This window comes from Hyposmocoma kahamanoa, unplaced genomic scaffold, assembly GCF_003589595.1.
Source record: "Hyposmocoma kahamanoa isolate Upper Pololo Valley unplaced genomic scaffold, ASM358959v1 220, whole genome shotgun sequence".
NCBI classification, from domain to species: Eukaryota; Metazoa; Arthropoda; class Insecta; order Lepidoptera; family Cosmopterigidae; genus Hyposmocoma; species Hyposmocoma kahamanoa.
In genome coordinates this window covers 5505894-5531944 of record NW_020653740.1, presented here as the reverse complement: position 1 = coordinate 5531944, position 26051 = coordinate 5505894, and the positions used below count along the sequence as shown (strand labels likewise).

The window sequence follows — 26051 nt, the reverse complement described above, 5'->3', positions numbered from 1 at the left end:
TCACGTTATGGCAAATAGAGAAGTCACAATATCATGAAATAACTGTACTCCTCAAAATTTTGTGGCAATCACGGAAGAATATGTGGTCTGTGATGGCAATAGTATGTGACACATGTCAAATTTCATGAACCAGTGATGGGACACTGTCAATGAAATCGAAAATCGATGTTAAAATATTATATTACCTGACCTATGATATATTTGAAACAGTGATTTAAAATTCAATTATAAGATAGTTATATTAGCAATAGTTTTATTACATTGTTTATAGCAGTTTTATTATCTGTAAACTTATTGTTACCTCTTAAAGTAGGTCAACTGAAGTCTCTCTGCGAATGTCATATTAATGTATAGGAGTGTGCAACGTTAAAATTTTGAATATATCTTGTTTTATTTTTAAAAAGTTATTTATGTTGATTTACTAATTACGTAACACAGTTTCGATATCAGTTTAAAGCTTTTTGATATCTGTTATATTTATGGAATAATCGCCTGGACACACTTAATGATTACACCCTGTTTATATATCATGGTTTAATAACCAATCTATAATAATAACTGAAATCAACCCACACCTTCAAAACCGGAACGCAGTAATGCTGAAATTACTGCTTGGCGGCAGAACTAGGCAAAATGGCAGTACCTCTCTGGACTAACTCTTTCATAAAGAGCTTTTTTTATCATCAAAAATAAGTGCGCATTTGACCTTCATCTCACCTGATGGGAAGTGATGATGAGATCAACGATGTAGCATGCACACCTAAATAATGCCTATTCACTTTCACCTTGACAAGGTCCAAGTTGTAGGGTTCGGGGAATAAGTCAGCAGGTAGGGAATTCCAGTCTCTAGCCGCTCGCCATAAACATTTGGAAGCGCAACGTTTCGTGCGAATCCTAGGAATATCCGCAACAAAGGGGTGGAATCCCAACTCACGTCTAGTCCCCCGATGATGGAAAGGCGCTACTGCTTATGTTATATATGTTCTTTCATTGTAAAATATTCATATAGCCTTTCAGGAGCCGCTATTTATAGACTCTGATATCAATCACGATAATGAATCTATTTATGAAAATGACTGTATAAATTCATCGGCAACAGACAAAGATTAATTTTTTTCCTTTATGAGTCCCTTTTTTCGCTTTTATCCAATCAATTTAAGTGTGTTTACTCTAATTTGCGTTTAGCAACTCAATTTTATTTCATAATCCATTCTAAATAGAACTTCAAAAGATATATCTATACTATAACGAAAAACGTTAAATCGTATTCGAAGTTATAAAAGTATTCACTCTTTGACATTTTCTGGAAAATCACCTGACACTAGTCCCACAAACTTTTTTCTGTCAGACGTAACTATGTAAAATTATATATAATATTTAAATAATATAGTTTGTGGGACGCTGCTGCAAACATAAGTCGTCTTAATTCTGTCACTCTAATGAATACGCAGTTAAAAAAATATTTGTATATTCTGAGAATCACAAAAAAACAATTTAAAAAACCTGTACAAAATTACACTGTTTACGTCTAATTTTCACAATACATTCCAAATTTTCGAAACATAATAAATTATTTAGGAAATGGAAATTTTGGATGGATTTGATGAATGGATTTAGGAAATCCGGAAAAATAGTTTCGTTTCCTATGTGTAACAATCGCGAAAACCTAAGAACATAATAAATTATTGTTGGGCCAACGTCAAAAGCGACATTAGATTGGTTCTTAATTCACTTACTGATATTTGTAAAGTTGCCATTCAATAATCTTATTAATAATATTAATATGTCTCTTGTGTTCAAGACAATGTTGATTACTTTATTATTATAACATACCTGTTATGACAATGACTGTGTATAGAAACCGGATATTTAAAAAAAATTAACATCTCAAATTAATTAAATGTAAAAGAAAAGATCTTCGAATAAAAACTGGTGTTTTAAACTCATTTGAGTCAACTCAATGAGTCGACTAAAATTTATAGGCGTAAACCATGGTGACCCTATTCAAAATTTTATTCATGTAGGAATATTGCGCGAGCATATTTGGGACATTTCAAATAAAAATATTAGTCGCGGATATCCGTTAACAAACTGATATTTTTTTTATAATACTAAGTGACGGGACGAACAACTCGTGCGCCTGATGGTAAGCGACTCGCCTGTCCACAACAGTCGCAGTGCCTTTCAGAGCTTTAAATCGCAAAAATCTTATTAGGAGCACTGTCACTGCGCCCGTCACCCTGAGACGTAAGTTGACAAGTCCCATGTGCCTGTAATTTCACCAGCACCCTTACCCTTCAAAACCGGAACACAGTAATGCTCACATTACTGCTAGGCGGCAGAAATAGGTAAGGTGGCAGTACTTCCCTGGACGAACTCTTTCACAAGGAGCTCTACTTTAAAAATAATGTTAGTAGGAGTAGTATATAATAGTGTCCAAGGAGCATACTTTATACGCCTTCAAACAGTTACATCTATAAACAGTCTAAATATGGTATACATTTAGATACTAGTTCTCTATAAATGATTTTGAAAAAAGAAATTGTTCTTATAAGTCAATGGTTCTTATAGACTTATTTCACTCAAGTCAAAATTTATAAAACCATCTTAATACCAAACAACTTAATTAAGTGTAAACTCTTTTAAGATTTACTCCTATAGTCCTTATTTTAAGTTTATCTGTAGAACAACTGATTATTTTTAATAAAATTGTTCTATACACATCCAGTAAAGTCCATTAATACTCTAAAAACTAGTGCTCTTAAGTTTATTCTAGATATATTTAATTTACAGACATTCTGTAGTGTTTGTAATAATGACAAACACGTTATAGCGCGTCTTCAGTAGATTTTATTTAAAAATATACTACAATTAGGGGTTTTACTCCATTGGACGTTGTAAGAGTTCATGCAAAATGGATACATTACGGAGTATTAAAAGATCTGGTGCAGATGGTGAACCTTGGATAATAAACCACATCATTCGATACAATCAGCGTTGCCAATGCCAATTATTCGAAATCCTCAAAAATCGCGGTTAAAATCCCCAAATTTTTTGAAGAGCAAAATTCATATTCCCCACAAATTGCCCACATCTCGAGTTTTCATTATTTATTAGAAATACATCGCTTAAAAATATAATAAAGAATTAAGAAACTCAAAATGTAATAATCTATTACGTTTGTTGTGAATGTAAATAGAATGTAAAATGTAAAACTAATTATAAAATTAGATGACCTTAAATCGTTTATTTATTTTAATTAGATTCAACATTAATGTGTGAACAGTCTTTGAAAAAAAAAAAACATTTTTCTTTGCCTTACAAAATTAAATAAATTGATTATTTGTTGTGCATTTGGTGGCACTATGTTAATGTTAGAAATAATCAATGAGTTTCGACCTACTTATATTTAATATTCAAAGTTGACGAGTGGTAAGTTGTGGTGTGGAAGTACCAACTGCTCGACTTTGTTTAGCTGATTTCGTTTCGCTTCATACCGGGGACCGGCCTAAGTGGGACAAAGAATCGCGAACTCAACACGCACCGACTGGTAATTTTACAATTTAGAAACAAATGCTCTAATAATAATTCTATTTAAGCTGCTTGTTCATAATACGAGTGATGTGCGATGTTGAAAAACACATCGATATAGTCCATCACAGTGTAACGATTAAACTAGCGATGCACCAGCTATTGATAGATTAAACAAAATGTTACAATCCCCACATTTTCCTCTTAAATCGTCAATCCCCATAAAATCCCCAATCTAGTTGAAATTCCCCACAATTTGGGAAATTTCCCACAAATTGGCAACGCTGGATACAATAATCGTAATTCGCGTGCGAGCCGGTCATGGCTTCGTTTGATGACAAATAAATAAAAATTGTGAAGTAATTCCGTGTTCTGAAATGATAAAAACAATTGAAATGAGCGCGTAAACTACTGTACTTCAATGTTGTGTATGTGTATTGTGCCGTCTATCAATAGAATACAGTGAAATCATTGTGTGAAATGTGGCTGGCGTGAAGAAATAGCCTCAATTTTGTAATGAAAATTTTATTTCTTCGAACATAAGTTGGGTATGTCATTAAAATATTCCTTATATTTAAATGATAGGGAATTTATCCACCTTTCTAGTCATATATAACACATTCCATATAATTATACATAATAACGTTTTTTGCGACAAATTGGATTTTTTCAATTGTGTTTTGACCTAGTGTTGAAAAGTTTTTTATTGCATAATACGTTCACTATAACTTTTATAAAGGTTTTGCGATGCTGTCAAAAGAAAAAGTCGCTTAGAAACATCGCGTTTTGTAGACAATCACAAAAGCTTCGTAGGAGTGAATATTTTTCTACAAGGTCAACTGCACTAAAGCAAGTAAAAATAATATTTTCGCATTCTAAAGTTTTTCTATAGATAAAGCTATAGACAAAATGCTCCCAACAGTGTTTTGAAAAAAACCTTTAAATTCTTATCGCCATTTTTATTTTTAAAGAATGACTATGAAGTAGCCGAGAAAAATTTATTTTCTTTTTAAAAAGTAAATGTAAGTTGAAATTACCTTGAAGAAGCCTAGAACTTCTTGGAAACGGTATGTTTTGTGAGTTATTTTGTATATTTAAGCTTTCTATAAATATATTTATTAAGTTTATATTTTATACATAAATATTTAAAATTTAGCGAGCGCATTACTTTTATGGTAGGTTTTACATCACTTTTCATAATGTATTTAAAGTCGCACGTCAATTTGCGCTTTCTAACCGATTAAACATTGCGCGAAAAAGTCAGAAATATTATATCTAATTTCGCCATGTTGCAATTTTGATAGTTTATATTTCGTAAGCCATTAAACTTGAAATCTATTAGTATTAAGAGAATTGCGTCTTATGTTTGTAACGCTTTAGTATTTTGGTTTTAAAATAGCATTACTAAAAAACTGTCATAAATTATCTAGGAACTGTCTACAAGACTAAATAAAAACTGTCTACTTTCTACAAATGGTCTTGTAGCATTATAAAAAGGTTAGAAAAAAGATAAGAATCATACTTAACACTACCTACAGATAGTTTCTCAAAGCACTCTTGTGATCTACTAATAAAGTTGTGCCCACTTTTACTTTAAATTATCTAGAAACCTTCTTCGAGATATCTTGAGGGAATTGGAACTCTTAAAATAGTCAATCAAATTAAATTCTGTTAGATATCTTATAGTATATATTTAGATATGGGTGTGCTGCTTGGGTGAGCACATTAAAAAAAACCATAAAAATATAAACTGTTAAAACATTGACATACGGTTAAAAGAATTAAAGTTTAAATTGATTTTACATTGCTCTACGTGCAGTTTCATTTTGTATGAATCCGCATGTTCTTCACGGAAAAATGGCCATTTTATAAATTAAAAAAAAAAAATTAAAAATGACCGAATTAAAACCACTCAAATGTACCGTAAGGCTTTAATTTGTTCTTTTCCGTCGTATTATTCATATAGCCTGAGGTAAGATAAGAAATACCTCGGCAACTTGCACCCTTGCACACTATAATTGGTGCTCCTTAGTTAGATTTCCAAAAGTAGTTCAAGAAATGACATTTTCCAACTAACTCGCTCCTTACACTTTTCTTTTTGCATGATTGTTGGTGTAATAGTCTATCACGTTATAATTATTATTGTTGCTGGTAGTACTGGATAGTAACTGGGTAGCAACTTCATTTATATGGTATTTATAGTACAGTGAATTCTCTACTTAGACACCTTTATTACTTAGATGAGAGGTGAAGCAGACAAAAGGACTACAAATCCGGGTTGGATACACAGATTTAGAAAACGCTTGACCGCTGTCTTTGCGAAACAGAACGCTTGTAGATTAGATAAGATCCCCCTTGTGTATAACGCTTTTGATGGAATATTCGTTAAGTAATTACCTTATTATTATCACCGCAGATTATTCGGGGTACGTGCAACCCTTCATCACTACGACAAGCACTTGTTTTGTGGCTGTCTCCGTTAATTGAAATTTGGGACCAAGATTTACGTAATTGTAGAATTAAAAACATTTTTTTAATAACATTATTTGGATCTTCTATGTTTGGAGCATTTGCCCAGAAGTGTTATTCCTACTCTACACCAAATTACAAATGGTTAGGATAATAAAAATACGTTGAGATTCAAATAGACGACAATCTCAGTTTTTGTATACAATGTTGATATGCTTTGTTTTAAAATTAGACAGTTTGGAACTTACTTACAATAATCTCGCGTAATTATACCAAGAACCCAAAATGTATGTGCCGTTTTAATGAATTAGTTCAAATTTATCCAGTGTTTGTAAGCTTTGGTAGGTGTTTTAGCCTTTTTTTAAATGGAATTGACTCAAATCTTCCAAGGAAATGAGTGAGTGAATGGAATGCTTGTTCTATTTGTATTTGCTATTATAGAGCTGTATTACAAATATTGGTAAACACTAGCACGTGAATGTCCACGTTTCGGCTCCGTATGTCATAGCGGGTAGAACGCACTGATTGAAACTTTGCGGTATGGGTAAACACTGTATTAATGCAAATAAATTAAAGTAACACTGTCCCTAAATTACATTCCTTATTAGTAATAAGGAATAAATAAGTAATAAGTTATTACCATACGATCGAAACCGTAGCCGTAGGGCTTTCGTAGTCGATTCCACATACGAGTGAAACTGTTGAATCAATCACTTTGAAAAAATATATATAGTAAAATCGAGGAGTAGTATACGGTGTCAAAACACGTATCCGAAAAATTTTCACGATAGAACAAAACAAATTTACCACGAAATTTGACAAGAAACCTGCTCATTCATTCATTATTATATTATCATTATTCATTATATTATCATATTCAATAGGTAGTTTACATACGCCAATGATTTTTTTTATATCAACTGAATTAAATAGAACACGAATAGCATACGATTTCAAATGGCTTCAATTTCGTTTGTAAAAAAAGAAATTAGATATACCATTTTTTAATTAGAATATTAAAAGCCAGTGACCCTGCAGTTCAACACAAGCAAAATGAACCGTATTAGTACTGGAAAAAATTTAATTCGAGCTAAGGTGTATCGACTCCTTGATAGTAAAGTCACGTAAGGATAATAATATCCTAATATATATAATAATATCGTTCAACGGTACACTCAGGGTTTTCTCATATTGTATCGGTTTCATATAGATATTAAACGAAATAACATTTTAAATTTCTATCCATCATTAATTAATTTAAATCCTTTAAATGGAAGAAACAGTTTGTTTCTAAATGACTTCTTAAATTTTATATTAATCATGATTTAACGGAAAGTCTATTGTTGATGAACTCATAACATTAATTTTGTCGCATTGCACGTTACGTATATCGCACCATTTTGTAATAATGTCACATCTGAAAAATTATAACTTTTTTATGATATCAAGTGACGGGACGAACAAGTCGTGCACCTGATGGTAAGCTACACATCTGTCCGTAACAGTTGCAGTGTTCTCAGAGCTTTAAATCGCAAAGATCTGAGGGACACTGCCACTGCTTCTGTCACCCTGAGACATAAGTTGACAATCCCACGTGCCTGTAATTTCACCAGCACCCTTCTTACCCTTCAAAACCAGAATACAGTAATGCTGACATTACTGCTTGACGGCAAAAATAAGTAAGGTGGCAGTACTTCCCTGGACGAACTCTTTCACAAGGAGCTCTACTGCTACTAAGTAATTTTTTAAATTTTTAAATAATTTATTTAAATTGATAAGTTTCATGCTTAACTAGGACAGTTGTAAAATTATACATATACGTAATTTGTTTCATGTAGTTAATAATAATAATAATGCACACAGTCAACATAGCCCCGCACTAGGGAAACCCTGTGTCGCGGGTGCCATGGACCCACACATAGACAACTACAAATTACACCCAAACTCACGAGAGAAATAAATGAAGGTCATACACATATTTCTTCCGGCCTGGGAATCGAACCCAGGACCTCTGCATGGCAGTCTGCATGGTAACCGTTAGGCCACGGAGGCAGTTAAAGTTCGTATTGTTGTTATGACCTTCAAGTAATATAAGCACTTTCGACGTACGATCACATGTGACTTTATTATACCAATGATACATTTGGCAAACACACATTTGTAACACGCATTTATATGCCCCTCTCTGTTTCTCTCACAATACAGTCCCACGCAAGTATGCACGCACTCACACACACGCACGCACGAACGCACGCACGCACGAACGCACGCACGCACGTACGTACGAACGCACGCACGCACACACACACGCACACACACAATTTGATTCCATTTATTAAATAATTGTAATACATCATAGCTTGTTCACTTGTAAATCTTAGAATAATAACGCATTGTAAATGTTAACGTTTGTACGTTCTCTTGCTCCCTTCGTACAAGTCCCCTCTAGAGCCATATTATACAAAATGTCACTACAATACTTGTACGATATGAAATGAATAAATTTTGCTTGTAATTCACTGTATTCGAATCGTCTATGGGCTTTGTAGTTTGACTGCTCTTTACTAATATGAACTCTTCATTCACTTTTTTACTAATAACGAAAGAGATAGCTCGAAGTTAAATGAAGTTTGCCCGCATTGACACACACCTTTAAAAAATATTTAAAATGAAAGTGACCCAACACAAAATACCAACTTATTGGACTACAAAAAATAAGGTTTGAAATTGATTACTGCAATATTTTACATTAAAAATATAATTTACGGAAACTCGGAAGCGGGTATAAGTTCACTTTTCTTACTAAATTGTTGTCATTTGACCCAACAAGAATTTAGTGTCTCTCATTTTTACAACTTAAGCTAAGAAGGAGTTTAACCTTATCAAGATTAAGTCGTTTTAATGATAAAAGAAAGGCATCTAAGTAATACAAGACACGTTTGATCACATTTTACTAATAATGATTTTAAAATGGCACAATTGCTACCTAACCGTTACTTTTTCGCCAAAGGCGTGGTGTGTTGTCTTTGTAGATTCAACACTAAATACTGTAGTGCCATACCAACACGGGTATGGAATTTCTGACATTTGAAAGAGACCCGTATTGTGAGTCTAAGCCTTTCCAGCTTTAATGACTTTTTTGTAATAATTATTAGTACGAAGATCGAACACCTAGAAAAAATTCCTTCAAACCGGCTGGATTCGAGCCAACGTCTTCCAGCAAACCGTGCCAGACGCTATGCGAACTAAGCCACGGAACGGACTAGCGGACCTTACGAATTTTCTATTTAGTTGCAGATTTTTATTTTTTTAACGTTTTTTTTGCCATAGCGCTATCTCTGAGAGCTCTATGAAAGCTTTTCTTTATTTATTTTTGTAGAATTAGACGACCTCTGTGGTCGAGCGGCTTGCGCATCGGTTTCCATGGTGTCGCCATCTCTGAGGTCCGGGTTCGATCCCTTTTAAAATGAACTCTACTATATTGTCTCGGGTCCGGGTATCTGCGGTACCTTCACTGTTTACGATTTCCATGCACTTTCGGATCAGAGTAACGTTTATGACGTTGTCTAATATTTATTTATAATGGGTGAGTTAATCTGCACTAACAACCTAATGAAAATGATTTATATACACAAAGTCATTTTTTGCTTTTTTTGAATTATGTCACTTTCATTTTGAAGGTGCGTATGGGCTGAATAAATAACTGATATCCAATCGTGAAGACGTATAGAATATATATAGCCCTGAAACAAAGTAATTTGCTATATTTATATAAATTACTGTATTTATTAATAGACTGTGTTTATTATTATAGTACCGGCACGCTATGATGGCCGTTTTGACGGCTCATCAAGTTTCGTTTTAATGCATAACTACGTTGATGGTGCTCATTGATGTACATTGTTATCAATAGTGACGTATAGTAGAATTTATGAATGTATAATTTTACGACACCTTGGCATTTGTTTTTCGAAATTCCAGATTTAAAAAAATGAAATCTAATACGATCGTTACGTCAGGGATCGCTGTCCAGCATAACTTCTACCTCCTGCGAACTCCGCGTCAAAGCTTAATACAAAATTGACGATATATTAGTAAACGTTTTTATTTTCGCTTTATTAAAACTTTTTAAACAGCTGCCCCTTGCAATAAACTTATAACTAGATCAATCTAAAAACTTATAGATGCGACTCGCATTTGATTATATTTCTTCGAGAACGAATCAATTCGATTTGACCTCGATATTGTAATCTGTCAAAACGGCCATCATAGCGTACTGTAGTTATGCCGGTACTGTAGTTAAATAGTTCGGTATAAACTCATTTTGTTTATTTTTTTGAACGTAGGTCACTTTCATTCTAGAAGTGCAAATTGTTTGCAAGAAGGAATATATAGGTATCCAGTGACTTTCGGCGTATAATTGCTTTAGATATATCTACTGTATTGCGCCTGGACCTATTTGGCAAATCTTCAACCACAAAACAGTTATCCTGGTTAACTCCGTATATTTACAGATGCGTTTATTACAAACATTTAAACATCCGATTTAATACCCGGGTCTTATAGCATCGTGAACTTGGTCACGTTTGGAACAAAAATTAGGTCAACAAGGTAATTCTGTAATTTTACGTCTATTGGTTTTTTAAGTTTTTCTGTGGGATAGGCGCCTTCTTTGTCTAGTCATTAGTGGAGCCATTCCATTGGCAAATTTAAAAAAATAATATGAAGTAGTTTAGAATTCTTGAAAATCTTCTATTGGTTGTAAAACAACTTATGGCAATCCTTACTTTACAGGCTGCCGCTCTAAAGAGCGAGGTGGTACTGCCGCCGAACCACTGCCACAAATTATTTTTATTTATTCATTCATTCATGGAAAACCAATAGCTTCAACCATTTAATCAAAATAGGGAAAGAAACATAAAGCCAATTACAGGTTTCCACCTATAACTTCAGACAAATCAAATATGAGCATTAAACAAACGAACAATAAACAGTATTTGTTAACAACATGCACTTACATAAATACAACAACCCAATACCTGCACCAACGGTCCCAAAATTTCAATAAAATTAAATAGAATGTCCATGAGTTAACGCTTTAGCGCATCAACATTACAATTAAATATATCAACATCCAGGTCGTGATTGCTCAGCACACTATCCAAACTCTTGCTAGCTTTACATTGACAACTGTTTTGTTTACAATTAGTCCTCGCTAAAGGAAGTGAAATAGGGAGATAGTGTCTTATGGAACTTCTTCAACTTGATGTGGCGCCTCCAATTGCCTTCTATTTTCCCTGGACGATAGCTGAATTTATTTTTGTTCCTCGTCGCGTGGCCTAAGTATACCTGCACTTATTCATAAGCTCCACCCTTTTCTTTAAGATATTGAATAATTTCTTCATTTTTAACCTCGCCACATCACGCCATTAGATTTTCAAGATACAGCGGTTACGGTATACAGAACAGTGCTTGCTGGCGTCCTTGACTATTTTTATAACATCTAGTGACGGGGCGAACAAGTCGTGCGCCTGATGGAAAGCTACACGCCTGTCCATAACAGTTACAGTGCCACTCAGATCTTTAAATCGCAAAGATCTAAGGGGCACTGCCACTGCACCCGTCACCCCGAGCCATAAGTTGACAAGCCCCATGTGGCTGTAATTTCACAAGCACCTTCAAAATCACAGTAAAAACATAGTAATGCTGACATTACTGCTTGGCGGAATAGATAAGGTGGCAGTACTACCCTGGGCGAACTTTTTCCCTACTGTTATTAAATAGGACTATGAAAATAGGTCCAAATAAAACGACACCATCGATACCTGTATATCTTTATTCATCCCATAATTTTGACAGGTAACAACAAACTAAGTATATATGTAATGGGTATCCCAATTACATCCACATTTCGTATATCCTACAATGCTATACATGTATGTATGTAGAGTGAATAGAGGTATATATTATAATTATACAAGATAGATTTCTCTAATATTTTTTTCTGAAAATTGACTTTTTAAATGACCCAGCCTATATTCAATAGATTTCTTCAGATGCAAAATATACTATTACTTTCAATGTGTTATTTTTCTGTGAATCTATAATAATTATTTTCATTTAGTATATTTTGCTTCTATTACACTTGACTTTAAGAAGATGAAATTTGAAAATATAGAAATTTTCCTAAAATTCAAAGACACGGTACGATTTTAAGGTAATCGCTAAAAAGTGCTATAATTTCAATATTTCTTTCATGACCATGGCAGATATAAGAACTTCTTTCTTCTTCTGTTCTTTTCAATAAAACATATGCTAAAGAAACCAGCCCTAAACAATATGGACAGAAGGTACAAAATAAAGAATAAATACAGTAAGATCATGTTACATCCAATAAACAAAAAAGCATTTTACCCAGAAAATTATAACCAAGAATTTTCTGAAGAAATATCAGACGCCGTTTGAAAAAAAAAATAAAACCAAGCATATACTCATATTCGACCAAAACACTATAGACGTTATAGGTGTCCATAGATATATGACAAACGTCGTTAATGGATGTTCGATCTTTCAGGCAATAAAAACTTAAACTTGGTTGCATACTTTTAGAACTTCTTTTAAAAAAATATGTCCGTTTGCCATGTTTACATGTTTGTATGTTTACTGTAAAGCGCTTGTTCGAAACATGTCGTAGCATAATTAATAAATAAATAAGTATTTAGAAGGGTTATAATACGAGACCAAGGTAGTATAACAAAAATTATCATCGTGTCAAAATTTTAGTAAATATATAAAGTTCTCTACTGTTTAACAAGATACATAGTTGGCTATCTTTAAAATACATTTTAGTCTTGTACCTCTTAAATTATTTTCAATTGAGATTTTCCTTCATAAATAAATAATATTATATTCAGAACAATCGGACAAATAAACATTTGAAATGTTAAATTGTATTTAATAGACTTTCATTAACACAACAAGTTATTTATAAAAATAATACTATTATTAGAGTACATAATATTTTAATGGACAAATCTTATGCCATTGACATCGTATTTTTTATTAAAATTATTTACAACAATGATATTTTAGAACAACAATTTAAATGTTATATTTTCGTTAACACAAGTTCTTTGTTTTTTTTTTCATTTTCGAGTTCTTTTTTTATATCACAGTACCATAACGCTAAGTAAACATAAATTGTTTAAATTAAGCGATTAATGTTAAAGTATAGGTACTAACTGATCGTAAACTATAGGTACTTGAGTAGTAAAATTTATATGAACTGAGTTTAGACCACGTTCCTTAGAAGTTCCTCCGCTGACAGCAAGCCATCCTGAAACAAAATAAACTGTTAATTTCTTTTCTCCTTTTTTATAATATCAACTGATGAGACGAACAAGTCTTGCGCCTGATGGTCAGCTACTCGTTATCCATAACAGTTGCAGTGCCACCCAAAGATTTAAATACCAGGCAAAATACACGTACACAATTATTAAATTAAATTGAGTTCTAAGAGCAGTGACAAATGGCGACTTTAGAAGCGCTGCAGTGGCGCGACAGCCGCGCATCCGTAGCGCTTCAGTAATTTTTACTTCACTAATTGTGACTGCAAAATATTGTTAGTATAAAAAATTGTGACTGTAAAATACGCTTCTAAATATTGTACAAAAATTAATAGTAACTAATTATCGGCGATATGTCGAGCAATCTGGTGTCAGGTAACCGGCTTCAGAATAGCCGATATCGACACCATTTGACCATTATCATAATCATACATTACGAGCACATGATACACTCTAGTACCTAATCTGAGTGTGCCACTAAATCGGATGCTAATTATTATGCTCGGCGTCACTCATTACGGCTCGGCGACATTCATTTCGAAATAATGTCGTTTTCCATTCCTACAGAAAACGTGATTAAAATGTACTGTAATAATAATTTCAGTACAGAGTAGTAAAAAACAGACCTTAAAAGTTCGTGTATTTGCCATCATCATCTATTTGCCACGTTTTATTGAAATCGTTCACCGGAAAGTGCGCGAAACCGGATTCATCCCCTAGTTTGCAAGTCGAATTGAGAACCTCCTCCCTTTTTTGTCGATTAAATTAAAACAACTTTTTTTTTATAGTATTGATCCATTTTATCGATTGTAATCAAAACATAATCTATAAATAACCGAATGTAACGTAAAACATCGTTTCGTTGTTCAATACCAAAACAATTACTTTGTCGTTAAATTTATGCCAACATTGCCTTATATATCTTGTTCATATGCCTCGCACCGGAAAAATTCTCTCTTTCTCTTTCTATGACGCCTCCGACTACTTATTGCCCGACTTATTTCTATCGTGTGATGCTGAGAAAAGTGAAAACTGTTGACGTCCGCCATTTTTATTTATTTCTCTAACGTCCAAGAATCGGTTTACCGTATCTCAATCATGACTTTACAGTGTTGATAGTCTGCAGTGGACATTTTTACATATCAAGTCCATCACTTGACCCAACAAGTCTTACGCCTACTAGCGTAAGCGACACGCCTATCCATGATAGTCGCAGTGCCACTCAGAGTGCAAAGATTTGAGGGGCACTGCCATTGCGTCACCCTGAGATATAAGTTGACAAGTCACAAGTGCCTGTAATTTCACTAGCACCCTTACCCTTCAAAACACAACATAAGGAGCTCTACTGCTGATAAATAGATTCAAAAAATGGCATATCGAGTTTTTTTTAATAAAATATAAGCTCGCATTTGACTTCCATCTCACCTGATGGAAAGTTACGATGAGGTCGACGATGGAGCATGCACACCTGAATAATGCCTATTCACTCTCGCCTTGAAAAGACTCAAGTTATAACGTTCAGGGAACAAGTCTGCAGGCAGGGAATTCCACTCCACAGCCGTTCGCCATATAAATGTGGAAGCGTAAGGCTTCGTGCGAATCTTTGGAATATCCACAACATAGGAGTGGAAGCCAAGTCTACGTCTAGTCCCCCCGGTGATGTAACGGGGAAGGTGAAATTAAATCGCGTAATTCCATCGCAAACTCTCCGTGATATATCCTGTAAAATATCGATAAGCAGGCAACTTTACGGCGGTGTTCAAGGCTTTGCAACGTCGCCTCCACTAATTCCGAGTCACCTATAAGCGTTGGTTACATACTAATAATAATAATATTTTTATTATAATCTTATTGGGTGTTCTCATAGTATAATAAAACAAGTATGGGAACTTTATATGAACGTAACAGCGCGGTTTGTACGTGTGCGCGGCCACCGCGTGACAGGATTTTTATCCTGGGAATCTCGGTCTTGAAAATTTAGAGTTTGTTATACTATGGTGTTCTAATGACAGGTTTGATTTTAGCTCTTTTAATCTGAGTGTATTGCGTTTGAAGTCCCGCCACAAAGTCAATTTTAATTCGTTTGTGAGAGTGCCGACGGATCATCTATCGACTTCATTGAAGCAGGACTTTTGGCCGAAGGGTGTTGATATCGGCGATTCTGAGGCCGATAACCTAACACCAGATTGCACCACATATCGCCGACAATTAATAATTCGTGTAAAAAGTTAGTTAGTTTTACATTGTGTTACATGGATATAACTTTTTAAAGAATGTATTTATTGCTGTCTGAATTTAAAATCAAATAAATAGACAAACTTAGAATAATAAAGCATAGAAACCTAGCCCGCACACGCTAAGTGAGGCAAATTGAAGCGCTCCCAAAGGGCCTACACGAGCGGGCGTGCCTTCAGTGCTTAAGGTCAACTTGTACCGCGAACACCTCCAAAATTTTAGCTAAAAATGTGCGGTAAATGAGTGTAAAAATACGTCAGACAAACATAAAATAGATACTAACATCACATTCCACAAGGAAGTAACGCGTTTCAACTTGTATTTTTATATAAATATTCACTAAAACCGAAAATTAACCTACTACTAAAACTAGCCTACATGAATTTGATTTTTGCCTCATACGTCATTTACGTCAGACAAACATAAAATAGATACTAACATCACATTCCACAAGGAAGTAACGCGTTTCAACTTGTATTTTTATATAAATATTCACTAAAATTAACCTACTACTAAAACTAGCCTACATGAATTTGATTTTTGCCTCACTTGTAACAGTTCGTTTGATATGAAACTATCATTATATGCGTTATTATTCTAAGTAGCCAAAAATAAACAGTCTGGTACAATTAAATTGGGTCTAAACTAGAGGAGACTCGTGTTTAAGTCAGGATTTTCTAGAAGTTTTTAAACATTTTCATATAATCAATAATAGAAATAACGTTAACATTACCTATACATTGTTGGATAGATCAAATCCGATATCACATCGCATATCGCCAACGTATCTCGTGTTTTCCCATTCGTAGTATCCTTTGTGTTAGTGAAAAATGGCCTTCAGGCGACACCCACCCTATCCAATATCGTATACAATGTTGATTCCAATTACTCGATATTGATTTGCACAGGAAATTTATGTAGAATAATTGTTGGAACATAATGTTGGATTATACAAAATGTCGGTGCGGTATCAAAGTATCAATGAAAAACATTTAAAATAGTAGAAATTAAGCTTTCAAGTATGTGTTGGTCGCAATAATTTGCATCTTTATTCCGAGTAATTTTAGAATTCACCTTTCATAAAATAGAGCTTCAAGTGTAGTTTTAGTTTAGTGTAGTCTCTCCGTTATCAAACTCGTGTTTTTTCAAAGAATTTGGTGAAAATCTGAAGAAGTCATGTCGAGTGAATACGGTGGATAAGGTAACATGTCCCAATCTGACTATAATAGTTTTTGATGGCTTTGTAAATATGTCTGTGGTTAGTCTGTTGGTTGGCATTATCATGATGATGGGCGTTTTTGTAAATATAATATTAAAATTAAAATTTTCCCGCTTATTCTTAAAATACGCGCTAAAATATTGTTTTTAAAGTGACCATAGACAATAACGTTAAAAAAAAAGTTTTTTTTTAAGTTAGGTGTTCTGTAAAAATCGCAACAACTTTTGATCCATGGCATTACTTTAATTACATAGTTGGAACATTTTATTATCAGGAGTACGTATTTTCAAAGAGATACATACAAAACAAACAAGGAAATGGTCCATTTAAATAGGCTATATGAGTAAATGGCAAATTATATATTAAAAAGTCGACAATAGTGTCTTAGAGAAGCCATTTTTATGTTAGAAACATTTTCACATAAATTGTGTTCCATGTCACATCTTACGTTTGAATTTAATGCGAGTTTTTCCTATAAAAGAAATTTCTTTTGATTATTGCGTTACACTTCTGATGACGCACGTAAAGCCGGGTACTCACTAGCGTAGTAGTTGCATGCCATAGATGGTTGCATGCAACTATGTGAGCAAAGCTAAGTGAGCTAGCTTCGTTCGCGGTGTGGCCACCGCTTTACCGTACCCTTTGCATATGTTACCAAAAATCAAAGTGTGTACGTGGATCGCGAGATTGCAGCGAGCGGAAAGCGTGCTGTTTGCAGTGAGCCCTCGATAACCAGGTACTTATTCTAGCAAGTGAATACTGCTTCATGCGTACACACTAGAACCTAGTTACTATATCTGCCACGTTACGTTACATCTCGGTAATGAGGCCCCGGCTCATGACACGGTTATAAGTATAAGCGGAAAAGACATCGAGATTACCTGATTCAGATCGACGAACTTGCGGACCACTGACCGCGCGAAGTCGGGGTTGTTCAGCATCTCATTCACAAACCAGTCCACGGGAATGCTGTGTACAAATATTTGAATAAGTTTAACGGCGCATTTGCAAAATAGGCTTCGTGGCGCCATCTCTAATCGATGGTCGTCATTAAAACAGTTCTAGCGCAACCTAGCATCAAAAGTAGAACGAATACATGCGAATACCCAGCACTAGCGAGGCAGCTATCTGGAGCAGGTTGTCATCTTTGGATATAGATTTGCGTACGCACCCACGTGTTTGGTGGACATTATTTTGAATCTTAATTAATTATACCATCCTTTATTATTTCCATCTATTAGTGATTGTGAAATTAAGAATAATAAGTGAAGTGATTAAGATAACCCGTATTTTATTGAGCTATCATCTCCTAGCCCGATAATCCATGCCCAGCGAGAAAATACATATGAGCAACAACTCTAATACGGCCGAGTGCCTTTAAGTTTAATAAGTTTTACATGTTTAATTGATAAGGTTTTTACTACCGATGTTTAATATATTTTTTGTGAAAATATTTTCAATAACTAGTTATTATTGCTGACACAAAGATCGAAAAACTTGCCGACTCGGTTTGTTGCTCAGTTGGTAAGAGCGGTAGCCCCGGTGTGGCAACAGACGCGTGGTCTGTTTTCGTATCAATAATAATGAAACACCAGCAAGAGGCTCCGTAGCTGAGCTGGTGGACAGAATAAAAAGTAATAAAAACAAGGACTTCGGCTCTGGCTACGTGTTTACAGCCTTTGGAGTCGAAACCCTTGACCCGTGGTGTCCCGGCGCCCTTCATCTGTATAAAACTTTATCCAAAAAACTAATAGGCAATCTGGGAAACCCAAGGGCCAGCTACCTTGCCCAATTCATTAACATAGCCATACAAAGGGGGTACGCTGCCAGCATATTGGGCACCTTGCCGTAGGATGCAAAAGTTATTCATATAATTTAATCCTAGTTTTGCTATTTAGCATTGAAGTTTTTATTGTACCTTGTATATTTTGATTATATTATATATTATATTTTGTACCAACTCTCTACAAATATTTCGTACCTGCCTACCCAGATAACAGCCACACATGAAAATTATAGGCACGTCAACCGCGTTCAATTAAGCACAGATTTGTCAATATTTATCCTGAAATTTCATCCACATGGACAATTTAATTAACTTGCGGACAGTACTTATTAAAGTGTCACATTCGTGGCAATTGATTAGGGAAATTTACTAACGTTTTTGACTAAAAATCATTATTTAATTCATGTTAATTCAAACATGATACATTGATGATATATTAACATGATATATTAACAGTTAAGGCGTAAACAACAACATAAAAAGTTTGTTGGCAAAAAGGTATCCCCTTTTACTATCGTTTACGGAGGGCGCAATGTTATTGGGGTAAAAAAGTTAAAAGTAGTTTTTAAGTTGATAATGCAAGAGTAAGGTCAATTTTCTTATCTTAGTTTCATTGGAACAATGTTGTAATGATAAATTTAGATTAGAAAGTTTTCAAGTGTGTTTTTTTTATGATTTCAAGTGACTGGACGAGCAAGTCGTGCTTCTGGTGGCAAGCGACACGCCTGTCCAAAGCAGTTACAGTGCCACTCAAGAGCTTTAAATCACTAAGATCTGAGGGGCACTGTCACTGCTCCCGTCCCCCTGAGACATAAGATGACAAGACCCATATACCTGTAATTTCCCCAGCACCCACCCTTCAAAACCGATACGCATTAATGCTCACATGCTCAATGCTTAGCAGTTGCAATAGGCAAGATGGCAGTACTTCCCTGGACGAACTCTTTTACAAGGAGATCCAATACTATTAAACTTGGTATTGAGTATTGAAAAATTTAATTTCTTATAGCTGAAATCCGACATAGTATAAAACAAAATAACTGTTTTATTATTTAGTGAAGCCAATAACAGATTGTCCTGTGTATACAGCTATCTATTCAAAAAACAATAGTTGAAATGCGGTACGAATGCGTATATAAGGATATGTGCACTCGTAAGTGTACTTAGACTCAATAGTGGCTGTAAGTGTTGTTTGATTTAATTATTACATTTGAATTTTCAAAACTTCCTTCTACTTCATTTCCTTCTTATCGTATCGTTGGCATATGCTATAACACTTACTACTGTAGTAAGAGTATTTGTCAATCTTTCTACTGATAATGTACTGTGCAATACTGTTTACCGTGTTCATGCAGAATTTTAAGTATTCATGTGACATATGTATCATTAGTTCACAGTCAGCCATCGCGCACTGAACTCCTTTCATACCTATCAAATGCATCATCATTATTATATTATTGTCGTTTATAAGTATATAGAATACGCTACAGATAGGTAGAAAAAAGTTTTGAAAATCTACTTCAATTTCTGCCAAGGAATTTATAACTAACCTAAAATGCAAAATTATTTCAAAATGACTGAGAGTCTGTCAGTACCATTTATTACTTTTGATTCACAATTCAGAACTTGTTTAGAACTTTCTAAATAAAGCAGTTTTTCACATTCCATTTTTGAAATAGTTTATAACTTGCGTGGGTATATTTTGTTCATTTGAAATTAAATGCTTGTGCAATTAAATTCGAAATACCTGGACATGTCAGGTATTTTGTCAAAGGCAATTTGTAAAGGATTTTGTCCCAAACTATACAAATCTAGAAAACTCGAACCCACTTCGGATGTCGCTTGTGCACAAAGTCTGAATCCGAGAAAATATGATATCGGCTGTACACATAGATGTACCTATCTATTTTTAAAGATAAATTGATTCTTGTGACATTTCGGACCTTTATTTCTCGGATTCGGAAGTGATCCTAATCGAACGTAGTGCGCAAACGTTATTAGGATCAAACTTCTGAATTAGTGAAAAACATACTTTTTGAGTCTATTCCAAAGCATAGTCAAAGATTTGGAATTGTATTCTTCTATTCAATGGTTTTTACTGTCGTACCTACATACACGTTATATACCTAAATTTATACGCTTTTCGGTGTAAGTACCGCCTATCGCCGCGTAGCGTTCAATAGCTACGCCACTTCGTAGCACGAATTTACTCGTGCAATCGCTTATTTTAGTCATGTGGTTTAGTGCTACTCGTAAACCAGTTGAACAAGCTACACGGCAAATCACAATTAAATAAATTGTTACAAAAACAAACGTATATAAAACAAACAATAGTGTTGAAATGAATGGCCCATATTTTCAATGACTGTGCTTGAAAATATGGGTCATCGCTGTCAACTGTCATCGGTCATTGCTGAGAACAATATACGCAGCTGTTTCTTTGAATTATGAGCTTCATTAGACCTAATTCAATACACTAAGATCTACGCCATCCATTAACTTATTTCGAAAGATATCCGAGGTGTATTTGCTGAGCCGACCGGGCTTACAAAGCTTTATTATCGGGAGTTCAACTTGCACTGGTAAATGTGTGCCTTTTTGAGTTATATATTAAGGAGTTTAATTCTTAAAATAAGTTACAAACCTTTCAAGAGTCTTCTCGCCATTCAGACCCTCTGGCGAAGATTCCAGGGTCTCCCAGAAGTTGTCCATGCCGAGCACTGGAGAATAAAAAACATATAAATAATCTACTTTATTTCAGTTCTAGTCAGAAATAATAGATGGAAACAATGTAAAATGAAATATTTTTGCTTGAAAAAATCAATCCACCATATTGAGAATTTTAATTCTAATTTAAGGGATAAGAATTTTCACATTATTTCTGACTATGTTATTCTGTTACAATGCAGTTAAAAATCGAAGACCAAGAAAACAACTCTTACAATTTTTAATTAAATTGAAGTATTACAAACAAAGTTCATGTAGAGAAAGCTTCTATGTATATAACCTAAATTAATTAAAAGATATACTTATACATACACATATAAGGTACATGTATTTATGTCAATCAAATTGTGGTAACACCACAAACTATCATAACAAAAATAATTACATTTCACTTTAAATCTTCCCTTGGTCTATGATTTTCATTTCAGAATTGTCCCACTCGTCTTTTTGAACGAGGGTACAGCATTCAAATACTGTAAACGAATGTAGTAATTATGAAATTACGTTAACAAATTTAAAATGGTTGACATATTTCTTTTTACAATATTCAATTGTCGCAGAATTATCTAACATCTGACAGCCATTTTAAACTCGCTTTAGCTACACGCTGTAGTCTACAGTAAACGGTTAAAAGCGTCCCGCTTTTAATCATTACTGCTTTTTGGGTAACAAAAGCTTCTTGTGATTACGGCACGTGTGTAATACACGTTTTAGAACTTGTCAAATGATTCCAGTTGAAGTTGAAATAATGAACTGACAATTTACTTACTGAAACAGACTCGAGTTACACATGACGACTTTAGCAGCAATGCAAACGTGATGCAGTCGCTAGTCGCCTACCTTAACACACGCGCGCCATTTTAAGCAGCTGACTGAGGAAAGCAATTACTTTTAACACTCTACCGTGTCAACCCAATAAATACACTGGAATCAAAAAACTATATCAAAAATAGCAATTTGAGAAAATGCTGCAAAAGAATTATTCAGTGTTTTGTTTTTCAAATTAACAACATAAAATTTAATTTACTTTGTACACTAGATATTTATAAATTCTATCTGCCCATTCTAATTAATTTTACAATTACAACTTTATATTTAAAAAAACCGACCTCAAAATTTCGAGAAATTAAATCTATTTGCCAAGTTTTATTGAAATCGGTTATCGGAAAGTGCGTGAAAGCGGATTCATCTCCTAGTTTGCCACCCTTAGAGGTGGAGTATTTTCATCAAATTTTAATGGGACCAATAAAAAAGAATCATCAAAATCGCGTAACATGCATCTTGGCTTCTTTCAAAAAAAGGTTGAAAGCGCACTTGTTTGCTGAACTCTCTTCATAATCATCTTATTGTTTTTTTCACATACTTATTTATGTATATATATATATATATATGTGTGTACCTATGTGTATACATTTATGTGTATGTATATTACACTATATACATATTGATGTTATTTGTTATGATTCATTATATTACTTAAGTAAGTAACGGTACTTTTAATTTATGTACTTTATTATATTTATTTCTCATTCTCCCTTGCACGCTATGGCCCGCTCTCACTGCCCTGACATGACTGGAAGAGTTGCTCACTTTCTGTTAATCTAATATCTCTGTTGTATTTATTTGGTGCAATAAAAAATATTATATATACAAAAGAAAATATAGTCGAATAGACAACCTCCTCCTTTTTTTAAGTCGGTTAATAATAAACTATGTGTATTGAAAAACGAATAAATTTGATTTGCCTTGATAAAAGCCTAAGGATTCTAGTAGTTATAAAACTACAAAACACTACGCTGGGACTTGCAGTATTTTGGTTTGACACGGTAGCACTACTCTTTTGTTTTTGGTAATATATTTTACTGTTTTCATCTAAGTATATTGTTATTCCCCTCGCTGATTTCTAGATACAATAAACATCTGCAATCATTTGACAAGCACGTAAGTTTATAATAATATCCTCAATAATAACGTGACGAAAGTCCGTTAAGTAATTTTTAAGTAATTAGTTATTTATAATCATCAGTAAAAATAATTTAAAAAAAAAAACATAAGTGGTTGGTGCCCGTTACAATTTTTTTACAAATTTCATATGAAAAACTATAACTTTATTTTGTGAGGATCGTTTTATTTCTTACTGACGGTCTATTGTGTTCCCCAAAATTGTTACATTTCGATTTTCGTCACTTTATTAATCCGAGTGCGATAAATAAGTAGGACTAATTAAGTGGTCCGTTTTTCTAAAAGAAGTTGATCGTATCTTGACTTCTGTAATTAACGTCTGGATTATCACAAGTAACATCGCTCTGTCACGTAATGAGCTACTTTTACGAACAATAGCCTTCGGCTGAAGCTCGTGGTCGGTTCACACTGGGGTCGGAGAAAAGCTTAGGTATGTTTTAGGTGAGCATTCAGAACATGTTGTGATGAAATGATAAACAGAGCTAAAATATAAAATGAATTTAGTGCAACTTCTGATCGCTGACCCAAAATTTTACTTATCGCTTATAATCTAAAAGCTTTCAACGACTAAATACCTGTAACTTACAGAAGCTGTATTGTAATTTAAACTTTATATCTACTTACCGTAAAACCTGTTTAAAAGTTAAGGAAAGTTATAATACCACACTATATTAATGCCCTGAAAAATAATTTACTGCAATATATAGCTCAAGCACCCAATTCAAGCTTGTACAGATGCAAATTCCATAATACAAAACATGAAGCGTGGACGCGACTTCTGTGGTAGGTCACGTTGATTTACGGTAATGTGGTGCACCCACGCTCTGTCTCTTGGGTTGCTTCGGGTATTCGAATATCTACCCGTACCTCATCAAAATCGACATAATAAAGCCCTTGCTGTATCTGAAGCGCACTTCTTACTCTCTTTCATTTGAACCCGCATAGCTTGACAAGCTCGTCTTTTTCAAGTGTGAGTGGGCCGCAATTTACCCGTATATTTTTGTACTTTTTATATCTTTTGTACCTTTTTATATCAATTCACAAGATGTATCAAAAGGGGTAAAAATGCTCTGTCTCGAATATAATGTAGGAAATGCCAATTTGAAGACGTCCTGTTGTATTTTATAAGCGGCGATAGACAATTAACCTCAGACAATATCTGCTGATGTGTTAGTAGAGAATACAAAGTGTGCTTTTGAGGCAGCTAGTATTTTGGAATCATGGAGCCAATTCTATAAAGTGGAGGATAATTTAAAAAAAAAAACAAAATTATTTACGGGACTAATCCCGTGGGGCTAACCCCATTACACAATATTTATAAGCACAACACATTTTAAAATACAGTCATGTGTCATTAAAATTCTCAAATTCCCGACCGCCTTTACATTTCAAATTCAATTTTCCCCCAAAGCATTAAGCCCTAACATTAAATTTAAAAAAAACATATTTTACGAAAATGGAGTTATATTCTGTTAATGCACGTGACTGCACTCGTATTAAGATTGTCAATACATGTTCAAGTGTTCGAAATTGGAGTAAACTTGTTTCATATTCATGTAATTGACATATACGTGTGGCATGTTCGTGTCAGCGAACGTTTCCAATGTCCGGGCCACGTTTATTCGGTCGCAGCAAATAATTACACTGCCTTAATTTATCGATACCGGTCGCTAATGTATTATAGTATTTGAAAATTAATTCATACTCTTGGTATAATAAAGCCACATATAGTCATATGGGTGTGTAATGTATCATTTATGAAGAAAATGTTATTGTTTTTCCAGGCACAATTATAGTAGTTTGCTGAATTTCTGATGATATGTTAGAATGTGTGTCCATTAGGTACAATATTCTCGTTATTGTTTTTCTCACTAAAACTCATTTTTGCGACAAAAATATAGAAAAAAAATTAAAAAATCAAGGCATTTTATTTCACCATCATTCAAGCACTTTTTATTTTATTTGTGGCATGATATACTTCCTTACATAGGTTAGGTCCAAGTTCAAGCAAGAAGGTTACTTAAGTTCAAAATTAAAACATTCGCTTAAAATGTACTTTAACCGAAATTTAATTGCAATTCAGCCACATACTGTTTAAATACTTATAAGAATTTCTTATAATTGATTTTAATTATTTTCTGTTTACAAATTTAGCAATTATTTTCTGTATACAAAGGTCTCCCCCAAAATCGTCCATTGCTCCCTGTCTTTGGCGACCACTCTCTCTCTAACCCATCAAGGTCGTCCCGCCACGTCCACGCCTCTCTTTCCATCCTCGGGCACCCAAGGAGTGACGGCGTTCGCCCACTTCACAGGTTGCATCCGCATCCGCCCAATCCCACTTGAGCCTGGCTGTTTTGCTCCCCACATCAGCAACGCCAGTCATCGAACGCAGCATTGTATTGCGTACTCGGTTAATACGTTTGAAGCCTAGAATGCTGCGTTCCATCGCCCTCTGGCAGATCTTGAGTTTAGATTTCTGGAACTCAGTCAGCGACCATGTTTGTGCACCGTAGGTTAAGATGGGCAGGATGCACTAATCGATGTCGTGGTGAATGTTCACTGATCCCACGGCGCCGACTCAACCGGCGAGAGGGAAACCCGGGGGGGTTTTAGTGGGGTAGGCCCTCCAGTCTAGAGGGAGAGTCCCCACATAACCCCAGAGTCTCCCTGGGCTCAGGGATATCCATAAAGATTTCCCACCCGTCAAAAAAAAAAAAGGATGCACTAATCGATGAGTTGGCGTTTAAATGACATAGGGAGATTACTCTTCAAG

The 26051-nt window shown here is 34.4% G+C and overlaps 1 protein-coding gene across 1 annotated transcript in view; it reads right to left on the bottom strand.

Annotated features, from left to right (window-relative positions):
• Nucleotides 1-13131: 13131 nt before the first annotated feature.
• Nucleotides 13132-26051, bottom strand: part of LOC113228077 — a 48393-nt gene continuing 35473 nt past the window's right edge. The window contains exons 6-8 of the mRNA XM_026461218.1: nt 21231-21306; nt 17682-17769; nt 13132-13336 (exon numbers count right to left, since the gene is read on the bottom strand). Coding sequence (XP_026317003.1) covers nt 13292-13336; nt 17682-17769; nt 21231-21306 — 209 coding nt within the window. The 3' untranslated portion in view covers nt 13132-13291. The remainder of the gene's footprint in view (nt 13337-17681; nt 17770-21230; nt 21307-26051) is intronic.